We start from the raw sequence: 13,211 nt of genomic DNA, 5'->3' as shown, positions 1-13,211 counted from the left end.
CTATACCAGTAAAATATACCACGTGTCCTACAACAAGAGGACAGTTTCTATACAGGTAGAATATACCATGTCTCCTACAACAAGAGGACAGTTTCTATACCAGGTCTCCTACAACAAGAGGACAGTTTCTATACCACGTCTCCTACAACAAGATGACAGTTTCTATACCAGTAGAATATACCACGTCTCCTACAACAAGATGACAGTTTCTATACCAGTATAATATACCACGTCTCCTACAACAAGAGGACAGTTTCTATACCAGTAGAATATACCACGTCTCCTACAACAAGAGGACAGTTTCTATACCAGTAGAATATACCACGTCTCCTACAAGAAGACAGTTTCTATACCAGTAAAATATACCACGTCTCCAACAACAAGAGGACAGTTTCTATACAGGTAGAATATACCACGTCTCCAACAACAAGAGGACAGTTTCTATACCAGTAAAATATACCACGTCTCCAACAACAAGATGACAGTTTCTATACCAGAAGAATATACCACGTCTCCTACAACAAGAGGACAGTTTCTATACCAGTAGAATATACCACGTGTCCTACAACAAGAGGACAGTTTCTATACCAGTAAAATATACCATGTGTCCTACAACAAGAGGACAGTTTCTATACAGGTAGAATATACCATGTCTCCTACAACAAGAGGACAGTTTCTATACCAGGTCTCCTACAACAAGAGGACAGTTTCTATACCACGTCTCCTACAACAAGATGACAGTTTCTATACCAGTAGAATATACCACGTCTCCTACAACAAGATGACAGTTTCTATACCAGTATAATATACCACGTCTCCTACAACAAGAGGACAGTTTCTATACCAGTAGAATATACCACGTCTCCTACAACAAGAGGACAGTTTCTATACCAGTAGAATATACCACGTCTCCTACAAGAGGACAGTTTCTATACCAGTAGAATATACCACGTCTCCTACAACAAGAGGACAGTTTCTATACCAGTAGAATATACCACGTCTCCTACAACAAGAGGACAGTTTCTATACCAGTAGAATATACCACTTCTCCTACAACAAGAGGACAGTTTCTATACCAGTAGAATATACCACGTCTCCTACAACAAGATGACAGTTTCTATACCAGTAGAATATACCACGTCTCCTACAACAAGAGGACAGTTTCTATACCAGTAGAATATACCACGTCTCCTACAACAAGAGGACAGTTTCTATACCAGTAGAATATACCACGTCTCCTCCAACAAGAGGACAGTTTCTATACCAGTAGAATATACCACGTCTCCTACAACAAGAGGACAGTTTCTATACCAGTAGAATATACCACGTCTCCTACAACAAGATGACAGTATCTATACCAGTAGAATATACCACGTCTCCTACAACAAGAGGACAGTTTCTATACCGGTAGAATATACCAGGTCTCCTACAACAAGATGACAGTTTCTATACCGGTAGAATATACCAGGTCTCCTACAACAAGAGGACAGTTTCTATACCAGTAGAATATACCATGTCTCCTACAACAAGAGGACAATTTCTATACCAGTAGAATATACCACGTCTCCTACAACAAGAGGACAGTTTCTATACCAGTAGAATATACCACGTCTCCTACAACAAGAGGACAGTTTCTATACCAGTAGAATATACCACGTCTCCTACAACAAGAGGACAGTTTCTATACAGGTAGAATATACCACGTCTCCTACAACAAGAGGACAGTTTCTATACAGGTAGAATATACCATGTCTCCTACAACAAGAGGACAGTTTCTATACAGGTAGAATATACCACGTCTCCTACAACAAGAGGACAGTTTCTATACAGGTAGAATATACCATGTCTCCTACAACAAGAGGACAGTTTCTATACAGGTAGAATATACCACGTCTCCTACAACAAGAGGACAGTTTCTATACAGGTAGAATATACCACGTCTCCTACAACAAGAGGACAGTTTCTATACCAGTAGAATATACCACATCTCCTACAACAAGAGGACAGTTTCTATACAGGTAGAATATACCACGTCTCCTACAACAAGAGGACAGTTTCTATACCAGTAGAATATACCACATCTCCTACAACAAGAGGACAGTTTCTATACAGGTAGAATATACCACGTCTCCAACAACAAGAGGACAGTTTCTATACCAGTAGAATATACCACGTCTCCTACAACAAGATGACAGTTTCTATACCAGTAGAATATACCACGTCTCCTACAACAAGATGACAGTTTCTATACCAGTAGAATATACCATGTCTCCTACAGCAAGAAGACAGTTTCTATACCAGTAGAATATACCACGTCTCCTACAACAAGATGACAGTTTCTTTACCAGGTCTCCTACAACAAGATGACAGTTTCTATACCAGGTCTCCTACAACAAGAGGACAGTTTCTATACCAGGTCTCCTACAACAAGAGGACAGTTTCTATACCAGGTCTCCTACAACAAGAGGACAGTTTCTATACCAGGTCTCCTACAACAAGAGGACAGTTTCTATACCAGAAGAATATACCACGTCTCCTACAAGAAGACAGTTTCTATACCAGTAAAATATACCACGTCTCCAACAACAAGAGGACAGTTTCTATACAGGTAGAATATACCACGTCTCCAACAACAAGAGGACAGTTTCTATACCAGTAAAATATACCACGTCTCCAACAACAAGATGACAGTTTCTATACCAGAAGAATATACCACGTCTCCTACAACAAGAGGACAGTTTCTATACCAGTAGAATATACCACGTGTCCTACAACAAGAGGACAGTTTCTATACCAGTAAAATATACCATGTGTCCTACAACAAGAGGACAGTTTCTATACAGGTAGAATATACCATGTCTCCTACAACAAGAGGACAGTTTCTATACCAGGTCTCCTACAACAAGAGGACAGTTTCTATACCACGTCTCCTACAACAAGATGACAGTTTCTATACCAGTAGAATATACCACGTCTCCTACAACAAGATGACAGTTTCTATACCAGTATAATATACCACGTCTCCTACAAGAGGACAGTTTCTATACCAGTAGAATATACCACGTCTCCTACAACAAGAGGACAGTTTCTATACCAGTAGAATATACCACGTCTCCTACAACAAGAGGACAGTTTCTATACCAGTAGAATATACCACTTCTCCTACAACAAGAGGACAGTTTCTATACCAGTAGAATATACCACGTCTCCTACAACAAGATGACAGTTTCTATACCAGTAGAATATACCACGTCTCCTACAACAAGAGGACAGTTTCTATACCAGTAGAATATACCACGTCTCCTACAACAAGAGGACAGTTTCTATACCAGTAGAATATACCACGTCTCCTCCAACAAGAGGACAGTTTCTATACCAGTAGAATATACCACGTCTCCTACAACAAGAGGACAGTTTCTATACCAGTAGAATATACCACGTCTCCTACAACAAGATGACAGTATCTATACCAGTAGAATATACCACGTCTCCTACAACAAGAGGACAGTTTCTATACCGGTAGAATATACCAGGTCTCCTACAACAAGATGACAGTTTCTATACCGGTAGAATATACCAGGTCTCCTACAACAAGAGGACAGTTTCTATACCAGTAGAATATACCATGTCTCCTACAACAAGAGGACAATTTCTATACCAGTAGAATATACCACGTCTCCTACAACAAGAGGACAGTTTCTATACCAGTAGAATATACCACGTCTCCTACAACAAGAGGACAGTTTCTATACCAGTAGAATATACCACGTCTCCTACAACAAGAGGACAGTTTCTATACAGGTAGAATATACCACGTCTCCTACAACAAGAGGACAGTTTCTATACAGGTAGAATATACCATGTCTCCTACAACAAGAGGACAGTTTCTATACAGGTAGAATATACCACGTCTCCTACAACAAGAGGACAGTTTCTATACAGGTAGAATATACCACGTCTCCTACAACAAGAGGACAGTTTCTATACCAGTAGAATATACCACATCTCCTACAACAAGAGGACAGTTTCTATACAGGTAGAATATACCACGTCTCCTACAACAAGAGGACAGTTTCTATACCAGTAGAATATACCACATCTCCTACAACAAGAGGACAGTTTCTATACAGGTAGAATATACCACGTCTCCAACAACAAGAGGACAGTTTCTATACCAGTAGAATATACCACGTCTCCTACAACAAGATGACAGTTTCTATACCAGTAGAATATACCACGTCTCCTACAACAAGATGACAGTTTCTATACCAGTAGAATATACCATGTCTCCTACAGCAAGAAGACAGTTTCTATACCAGTAGAATATACCACGTCTCCTACAACAAGATGACAGTTTCTTTACCAGGTCTCCTACAACAAGATGACAGTTTCTATACCAGGTCTCCTACAACAAGAGGACAGTTTCTATACCAGGTCTCCTACAACAAGAGGACAGTTTCTATACCAGGTCTCCTACAACAAGAGGACAGTTTCTATACCAGGTCTCCTACAACAAGAGGACAGTTTCTATACCAGAAGAATATACCAGGTCTCCTACAACAAGAGGACAGTTTCTATACCAGTAGAATATACCACGTGATTAGATTGAACTTACCAAGGAGGCACTGAGCTGCTCAAAGTCAAACATCTCATTCTCATACTGGTCTGCCAGCTCCTTTCCTAGTACGATGGCTTCCTCCCACATCTACACACACACACACACACACACACACACACACAGACACAGACACAGACACACACACACACACACACACACACACACACACACACACACACACACACACACACACACACACACACACACACACACACACAGAGAGAGACACACACAGAGAGAGAGAGACACACACAGAGAGACACACACATACACAGGATATGAGAGAACAGTCATATATATTAGTCATTGTATTTAGCTGTAGACAGACCTGCCTACTCCTCCCTCCCCTCCCTCTCTCTCCCCCACCCCACCCCTCTCTCTCCCACCTCATCCCCTCCTCCCTCTCGCTTTCCAACCTCCCCATCTTCAGTAGTATCGGGGAGGTCTTCCTGACTAAAGCCCCTGCGGTACCTTGCTCTGCTGAAGATGGGACAGACAGACAGATATTTCTCCAGATTGAGTCATCTGAGAATGGTCTGCTCCTCCTGTTTTTACAGAATGGCATCATGCAGGCACATTATCTACTGTCTGTCTGTCTGTCTGTCTGTCTGTCTGTCTGTCTGTCTGTCTGTCTGTCTGTCTGTCTGTCTGTCTGTCTGTCTGTCTGTCTGTCTGTCTGTCTGTCTGTCTGTCTGTCTGTCTGTCTGTCTGTCTGTCTGTCTGTCTGTCTGTCTGTCTGTCTGTCTGTCTGTCTGTCTGTCTGTCTGTCTGTCTGTCTGTCTGTCTTTCTTGTGGCTTATGGTGATACTGGGGTGGCAGGAAAGGAGGGGATGTAGAGGAGGATGGGATGGAGGGAGAGAAGATGGGGGAGAGAGGATGATGGGATGGAGGGAGAGAAGAAGGAAGGAGAGAGGAGGATGGGATGGAGGGAGAGAGGAGGATGGAATGGAGGGAGAGAAGATGAGGGAGAGAGGAGGATGGGATGGAGGGAGAGAAGATGAGGGAGAGAGGAGGATGGGATGGAGGGAGAGAAGATGAGGGAGAGAGGAGAATGGGATGGAGGGAGGAGGGAGAGAGGAGGATGGGATGGAGGGAGGAGGGAGAGAGGATGATGGGATGGAGGGAGAGAAGATGGAGGGAGAGAGGAGGATGGGATGGAGGGAGAGAAGATGAGGGAGAGAGGAGGATGGGATGGAGGGAGAGAAGATGAGGGAGAGAGGAGGATGGGATGGAGGGAGAGAAGATGAGGGAGAGAGGAGGATGGGATGGAGGGAGGAGTGAGAGAGGAGGATGGGATGGAGGGAGGAGTGAGAGAGGAGGATGGGATGGAGGGAGGAGGGAGAGAGGAGGATGGGATGGAGGGAGGAGGGAGAGAGGAGGATGGGATGGAGGGAGAGAAGATGAGGGAGAGAGGAGGATGGGATGGAGGGAGGAAGGAGAGAGGAGGATGGGATGGAGGGAGGAGGGAGAGAGGGGGATGGGATGGAGGGAGAGAAGATGGAGGGAGAGGGGAGGATGGAGGGGGAGAGAGAGGAGGATAGGATGGAGGGAGAGAGGAGGATGGGAGGGAGGGAGGGGGGAGAGAGAGGAGGATGGAGGGAGGAGTAGGAGGATGGAGGGAGGAGAGAGGAGGATGGAGGAAGGAAGATGGGAGGGAGAGGAGGATGGGAGAGAGGAGGATGGGGGAGAGGAGGATGGGAGAGAGGAGGATGGGAGGGAGAGGAGGATGGGAGAGAGGAGGATGGGAGGGAGAGTGAGAGAAGAAGGGAAGGCGGTTGGTGGGGCAAGGAGGAGAGAGAGAGAGAGAGAGGGCCAACAGAGGGCTTCCAGAGGAGGGCCAATAGAGGGCTTCCAGAGGAGGGCCAATAGAGAGCTTCCAGAGGAGGGCCAATAGAGGGCTTCCAGAGGAGGGCCAATAGAGGAGGGCCAATAGAGGGCTTATAGAGGAGGGCCAATAAAGGGCTTCCAGAGGAGGGCCAATAGAGGGCTTCCAGAGGAGGGCCAATAAAGGGCTTCCAGAGGAGGGCCAATAAAGGGCTTCCAGAGGAGGGCCAATAAAGGGCTTCCAGAGGAGGGCCAATAGAGAGCTTCCAGAGGAGGGCCAATAGAGGGCTTATAGAGGAGGGCCAATAGAGGGCTTCCAGAGGAGGGCCAATAGAGGGCTTCCAGAGGAGGGCCAATAGAGGGCTTCCAGAGGAGGGCCAATAGAGGGCTTCCAGAGGAGGGCCAATAGAGAGCTTCCAGAGGAGGGCCAATAGAGGGCTTCCAGAGGAGGGCCAATAGAGGGCTTCCAGAGGAGGGCCAATAGAGGGCTTCCAGAGGAGGGCCAATAGAGGGCTTCCAGAGGAGGGCCAATAGAGAGCTTCCAGAGGAGGGCCAATAGAGAGCTTCCAGAGGAGGGCCAATAGAGGAGGGCCAATAGAGGGCTTATAGAGGAGGGCCAATAGAGGGCTTATAGAGGAGGGCCAATAAAGGGCTTCCAGAGGAGGGCCAATAGAGGGCTTCCAGAGGAGGGCTTATAGAGGAGGGCCAATAGAGGACTTCCAGAGGAGGGCCAATAGAGGGCTTATAGAGGAGGGCCAATAGAGGGCCAATAGAGGAGGGCCAATAGAGGGCTTCCAGAGGAGGGCTTATAGAGGAGGGCCAATAGAGGACTTCCAGAGGAGGGCCAATAGAGGGCTTATAGAGGAGGGCCAATCACCACCTCCCCTCTATCTCTTACCACCTCCCCTCTCTCACCACCCCCCTCTCTCACCAACACTCACTTTCTCTCTCTCTCTAAAACACACCCTCTCTCCCCCTCCCATCACCCTTCCACCCTCCCCCCCCTCCCTCTAGGTACCTTGCCCTTGTCGAAGAAGTTGATGATCTCCTGGTAGAGCTGGTCCTTGAGTTGTCCTTGTGTGGAGGCCTGGTAGCCGTCTCTCTGGGTCAGGTGAGCTGCACACGGCTCCTCAGACCACTGCAGGAACACAGACCCTGTTACCTCTATAGAACAGACCCTGTTACCTCTATAGAACAGACCCTGTTACCTCTATAGAACAGACCCTGTTACCTCTATAGAACAGACCCTGTTACCTCTATAGAACAGACCCTGTTACCTCTATAGAACAGACCCTGTTACCCCTATAGAACAGACCCTGTTACCCCTATAGAACAGACCCTGTTACCTCTATAGAACAGACCCTGTTACCTCTATAGAACAGACCCTGTTACCCCTATAGAACAGACCCTGTTACCCCTATAGAACAGACCCTGTTACCTCTATAGAACAGACCCTGTTACCTCTATAGAACAGACCCTGTTACCTCTATAGAACAGACCCTGTTACCTCTATAGAACAGACCCTGTTACCCCTATAGAACAGACCCTGTTACCTCTATAGAACAGACCCTGTTACCTCTATAGAACAGACCCTGTAGATACAGACCCTGTTACCCCTATAGAACAGACCCTGTTACCCCTATAGAACAGACCCTGTTACCCCTATAGAACAGACCCTGTTACCTCTATAGAACAGACCCTGTTACCTCTATAGAACAGACCCTGTTACCTCTATAGAACAGACCCTGTTACCTCTATAGAACAGACCCTGTTACCTCTATAGAACAGACCCTGTTACCTCTATAGAACAGACCCTGTTACCTCTATAGAACAGACCCTGTTACCTCTATAGAACAGACCCTGTTACCTCTATAGAACAGACCCTGAACAGACCCTTACCTCTATAGAACAGACCCTGTTACCTCTATAGAACAGTTACCCTATAGAACAGACCCTGTTACCTCTATAGAACAGACCCTGTTACCTCTATAGAACAGACCCTGTTACCTCTATAGAACAGACCCTGTTACCTCTATAGAACAGACCCTGTTACCTCTATAGAACAGACCCTGTTACCTCTATAGAACAGACCCTGTTACCTCTATAGAACAGACCCTGTTACCTCTATAGAACAGACCCTGTTACCTCTATAGAACAGACCCTGTTACCTCTATAGAACAGACCCTGTTACCTCTATAGAACAGACCCTGTTACCTCTATAGAACAGACCCTGTTACCTCTATAGAACAGACCCTGTTACCTCTATAGAACAGACCCTGTTACCTCTATAGAACAGACCCTGTTACCTCTATAGAACAGACCCTGTTACCTCTATAGAACAGACCCTGTTACCTCTATAGAACAGACCCTGTTACCTCTATAGAACAGACCCTGTTACCTCTATAGAACAGACCCTGTTACCTCTATAGAACAGACCCTGTTACCTCTATAGAACAGACCCTGTTACCTCTATAGAACAGACCCTGTTACCTCTATAGAACAGACCCTGTTACCTCTATAGAACAGACCCTGTTACCTCTATAGAACAGACCCTGTTACCTCTATAGAACAGACCCTGTTACCTCTATAGAACAGACCCTGTTACCTCTATAGAACAGACCCTGTTACCTCTATAGAACAGACCCTGTTACCTCTATAGAACAGACCCTGTTACCTCTATAGAACAGACCCTGTTACCTCTATAGAACAGACCCTGTTACCTCTATAGAACAGACCCTGTTACCTCTATAGAACAGACCCTGTTACCTCTATAGAACAGACCCTGTTACCTCTATAGAACAGACCCTGTTACCTCTATAGAACAGACCCTGTTACCTCTATAGAACAGACCCTGTTACCTCTATAGAACAGACCCTGTTACCTCTATAGAACAGACCCTGTTACCTCTATAGAACAGACCCTGTTACCTCTATAGAACAGACCCTGTTACCTCTATAGAACAGACCCTGTTACCTCTATAGAACAGACCCTGTTACCTCTATAGAACAGACCCTGTTACCTCTATAGAACAGACCCTGTTACCTCTATAGAACAGACCCTGTTACCTCTATAGAACAGACCCTGTTACCTCTATAGAACAGACCCTGTTACCTCTATAGAACAGACCCTGTTACCCTATAGAACAGACCCTGTTACCTCTATAGAACAGACCCTGTTACCTCTATAGAACAGACCCTGTTACCTCTATAGAACAGACCCTGTTACCTCTATAGAACAGACCCTGTTACCTCTATAGAACAGACCCTGTTACCTCTATAGAACAGACCCTGTTACCTCTATAGAACAGACCCTGTTACCTCTATAGAACAGACCCTGTTACCTCTATAGAACAGACCCTGTTACCTCTATAGAACAGACCCTGTTACCTCTATAGAACAGACCCTGTTACCTCTATAGAACAGACCCTGTTACCTCTATAGAACAGACCCTGTTACCTCTATAGAACAGACCCTGTTACCTCTATAGAACAGACCCTGTTACCTCTATAGAACAGACCCTGTTACCTCTATAGAACAGACCCTGTTACCTCTATAGAACAGACCCTGTTACCTCTATAGAACAGACCCTGTTACCTCTATAGAACAGACCCTGTTACCTCTATAGAACAGACCCTGTTACCTCTATAGAACAGACCCTGTTACCTCTATAGAACAGACCCTGTTACCTCTATAGAACAGACCCTGTTACCTCTATAGAACAGACCCTGTTACCTCTATAGAACAGACCCTGTTACCTCTATAGAACAGACCCTGTTACCTCTATAGAACAGACCCTGTTACCTCTATAGAACAGACCCTGTTACCTCTATAGAACAGACCCTGTTACCTCTATAGAACAGACCCTGTTACCTCTATAGAACAGACCCTGTTACCTCTATAGAACAGACCCTGTTACCTCTATAGAACAGACCCTGTTACCTCTATAGAACAGACCCTGTTACCTCTATAGAACAGACCCTGTTACCTCTATAGAACAGACCCTGTTACCTCTATAGAACAGACCCTGTTACCTCTATAGAACAGACCCTGTTACCTCTATAGAACAGACCCTGTTACCTCTATAGAACAGACCCTGTTACCTCTATAGAACAGACCCTGTTACCTCTATAGAACAGACCCTGTTACCTCTATAGAACAGACCCTGTTACCTCTATAGAACAGACCCTGTTACCTCTATAGAACAGACCCTGTTACCTCTATAGAACAGACCCTGTTACCTCTATAGAACAGACCCTGTTACCTCTATAGAACAGACCCTGTTACCTCTATAGAACAGACCCTGTTACCTCTATAGAACAGACCCTGTTACCTCTATAGAACAGACCCTGTTACCTCTATAGAACAGACCCTGTTACCTCTATAGAACAGACCCTGTTACCTCTATAGAACAGACCCTGTTACCTCTATAGAACAGACCCTGTTACCTCTATAGAACAGACCCTGTTACCTCTATAGAACAGACCCTGTTACCTCTATAGAACAGACCCTGTTACCTCTATAGAACAGACCCTGTTACCTCTATAGAACAGACCCTGTTACCTCTATAGAACAGATCATGTTACCCCTATAGAACAGACCCTGTTACCTCTATAGAACAGACCCTGTTACCTCTATAGAACAGACCCTGTTACCTCTATAGAACAGACCCTGTTACCTCTATAGAACAGACCCTGTTACCTCTATAGAACAGACCCTGTTACCTCTATAGAACAGACCCTGTTACCTCTATAGAACAGACCCTGTTACCTCTATAGAACAGACCCTGTTACCTCTATAGAACAGACCCTGTTACCTCTATAGAACAGACCCTGTTACCTCTATAGAACAGACCCTGTTACCTCTATAGAACAGACCCTGTTACCTCTATAGAACAGACCCTGTTACCTCTATAGAACAGACCCTGTTACCTTTATAGAACAGACCCTGTTACCTCTATAGAACAGACCCTGTTACCTCTATAGAACAGACCCTGTTACCTCTATAGAACAGACCCTGTTACCTCTATAGAACAGACCCTGTTACCTCTATAGAACAGACCCTGTTACCTCTATAGAACAGACCCTGTTACCTCTATAGAACAGACCCTGTTACCTCTATAGAACAGACCCTGTTACCTCTATAGAACAGACCCTGTATAGTATAATATTAACTGTAGTTGAGCAGTATACTCTATCAGACTATATCAGAATTACATTCCTCAATAAAGCTAAACATTGACCTACTGTGGGGAGGAGGAGAGGAGGAGGAGAGGAGGGAGGAGGAGAGGAAAGAGGAGAGAAGTGAGGAGGGGAAAGAGGAGAGGAGGGAGGAGGAAAAGAGGAGAGGAGGGAGGAGGAGGAGAGGAGGAGAAGAGGAGGAGGGAAGCAGAGGAGGAGGAGAGGAGAGAAAAGGAGAGGAGGAGTGAGAGGAGGGAGGAGGAGAAGAGGAGGAGTAGAAGAGGAGCAGAGGAGGAGTAGAGTAGGAGGAGAGAGGAGGGGAGGAGGGGAGGAGAGAGGAGGGGAGGAGGAGGAGCCAAGGAGAGAGAAGGAGAAGAGGAGGGAGGAGGAGAGGAGGAGAGGAGGGGAAGAGGAGGAGCCAAGAAGGAGAAGAGGAGGAGAGGAGAGAGATAACTTATGGAAAAGCTACATTAACACATCAGATATTGATTTATGCAGTGATAAAACCATATTAATCATCACACATTGTGCTTCGTTCTGTAAACAACAGGGAAATATTTCTGCTGACCACACAGTCCTCCCGTCTCTCTACCCACTCTAATAATTAACGTTGTGAGTGGCTGGACGAGGCCGGCTAACAGGCTAGATGCAGCGATCCTATTGGCAACCCGGTCCCGGGCCTCGGTAACCCTACTAAGGTCCTGTCACAACTGATTCATTGCCACGGTAACGTAACTGACATTCCATGCTGTTGTTGAACAAGAGAGAACGCAACGATCTCTAGGTAAAATCGAATTAGGTAGCGGGGGCTGTCCCAAACGGCACCCTATTCCCTATATAGTGCACTACTATGGTTCCCTATTCCCTATATAGTGCACTACTATTCACCCCCAAACGGCACCCTATTCCCTATATAGTGCACTACTATTCACCCCCAAACGGCACCCTATTCCCTATATAGTGCACTACTATGGTTCCCTATTCCCTATATAGTGCACTACTATTCACCCCCAAATGGCACCCTATTCCCTATATAGTGCACTACTATGGTTCCCTATTCCCTATATAGTGCACTACTATTCACCCCCAAACGGCACCCTATTCCCTATATAGTGCACTACTATTCACCCCCAAACGGCACACTATTCCCTATATAGTGCACTACTATGGTTCCCTATTCCCTATATAGTGCACTACTATTCACCCCCAAACGGCACCCTATTCCCTATATAGTGCACGACTATGGTTCCCTATTCCCTATATAGTGCACTACTATTCACCCCCAAACGGCACCCTATTCCCTATATAGTGCACTACTATTCACCCCCAAACGGCATCCTATTCCCTATATAGTGCACTACTATTCACCCCCAAACGGCACCCTATTCCCTATATAGTGCACTACTATTCACACCCAAACGGCACCCTATTCCCTATATAGTGCACTACTATTCACCCCCAAACGGCACCCTATTCCCTATATAGTGCACTACTATTCACCCCCAAACGGCACCCTATTCCCTATATAGTGCACTACTATTCACCCCCAAACTGCATCCTATTCCCTATATAGTGCACTACTATTCACCCCCA

General features: G+C 45.6%; 1 protein-coding gene across 1 annotated transcript in view; it reads right to left on the bottom strand.

Moving 5' to 3' along the window:
- LOC124023374 (dedicator of cytokinesis protein 1-like) overlaps window positions 1-13,211 on the bottom strand; it is a gene marked incomplete at both ends in the record, with an annotated part of 103,273 nt that overhangs the window by 54,293 nt on the left and 35,769 nt on the right. Inside the window, 2 exons of the mRNA XM_046337901.1 lie at window positions 4,616-4,705; window positions 7,461-7,580. Of these exons, the coding sequence (XP_046193857.1) occupies window positions 4,616-4,705; window positions 7,461-7,580 (210 nt within the window). The remainder of the gene's footprint in view (window positions 1-4,615; window positions 4,706-7,460; window positions 7,581-13,211) is intronic.

Source organism: Oncorhynchus gorbuscha, unplaced genomic scaffold, assembly GCF_021184085.1.
Source record: "Oncorhynchus gorbuscha isolate QuinsamMale2020 ecotype Even-year unplaced genomic scaffold, OgorEven_v1.0 Un_scaffold_1617, whole genome shotgun sequence".
Taxonomy (NCBI): Eukaryota; Metazoa; Chordata; class Actinopteri; order Salmoniformes; family Salmonidae; genus Oncorhynchus; species Oncorhynchus gorbuscha.
Note: the sequence above shows the minus strand (reverse complement) of the source record. Positions and strands in the feature narration are given on the sequence as shown.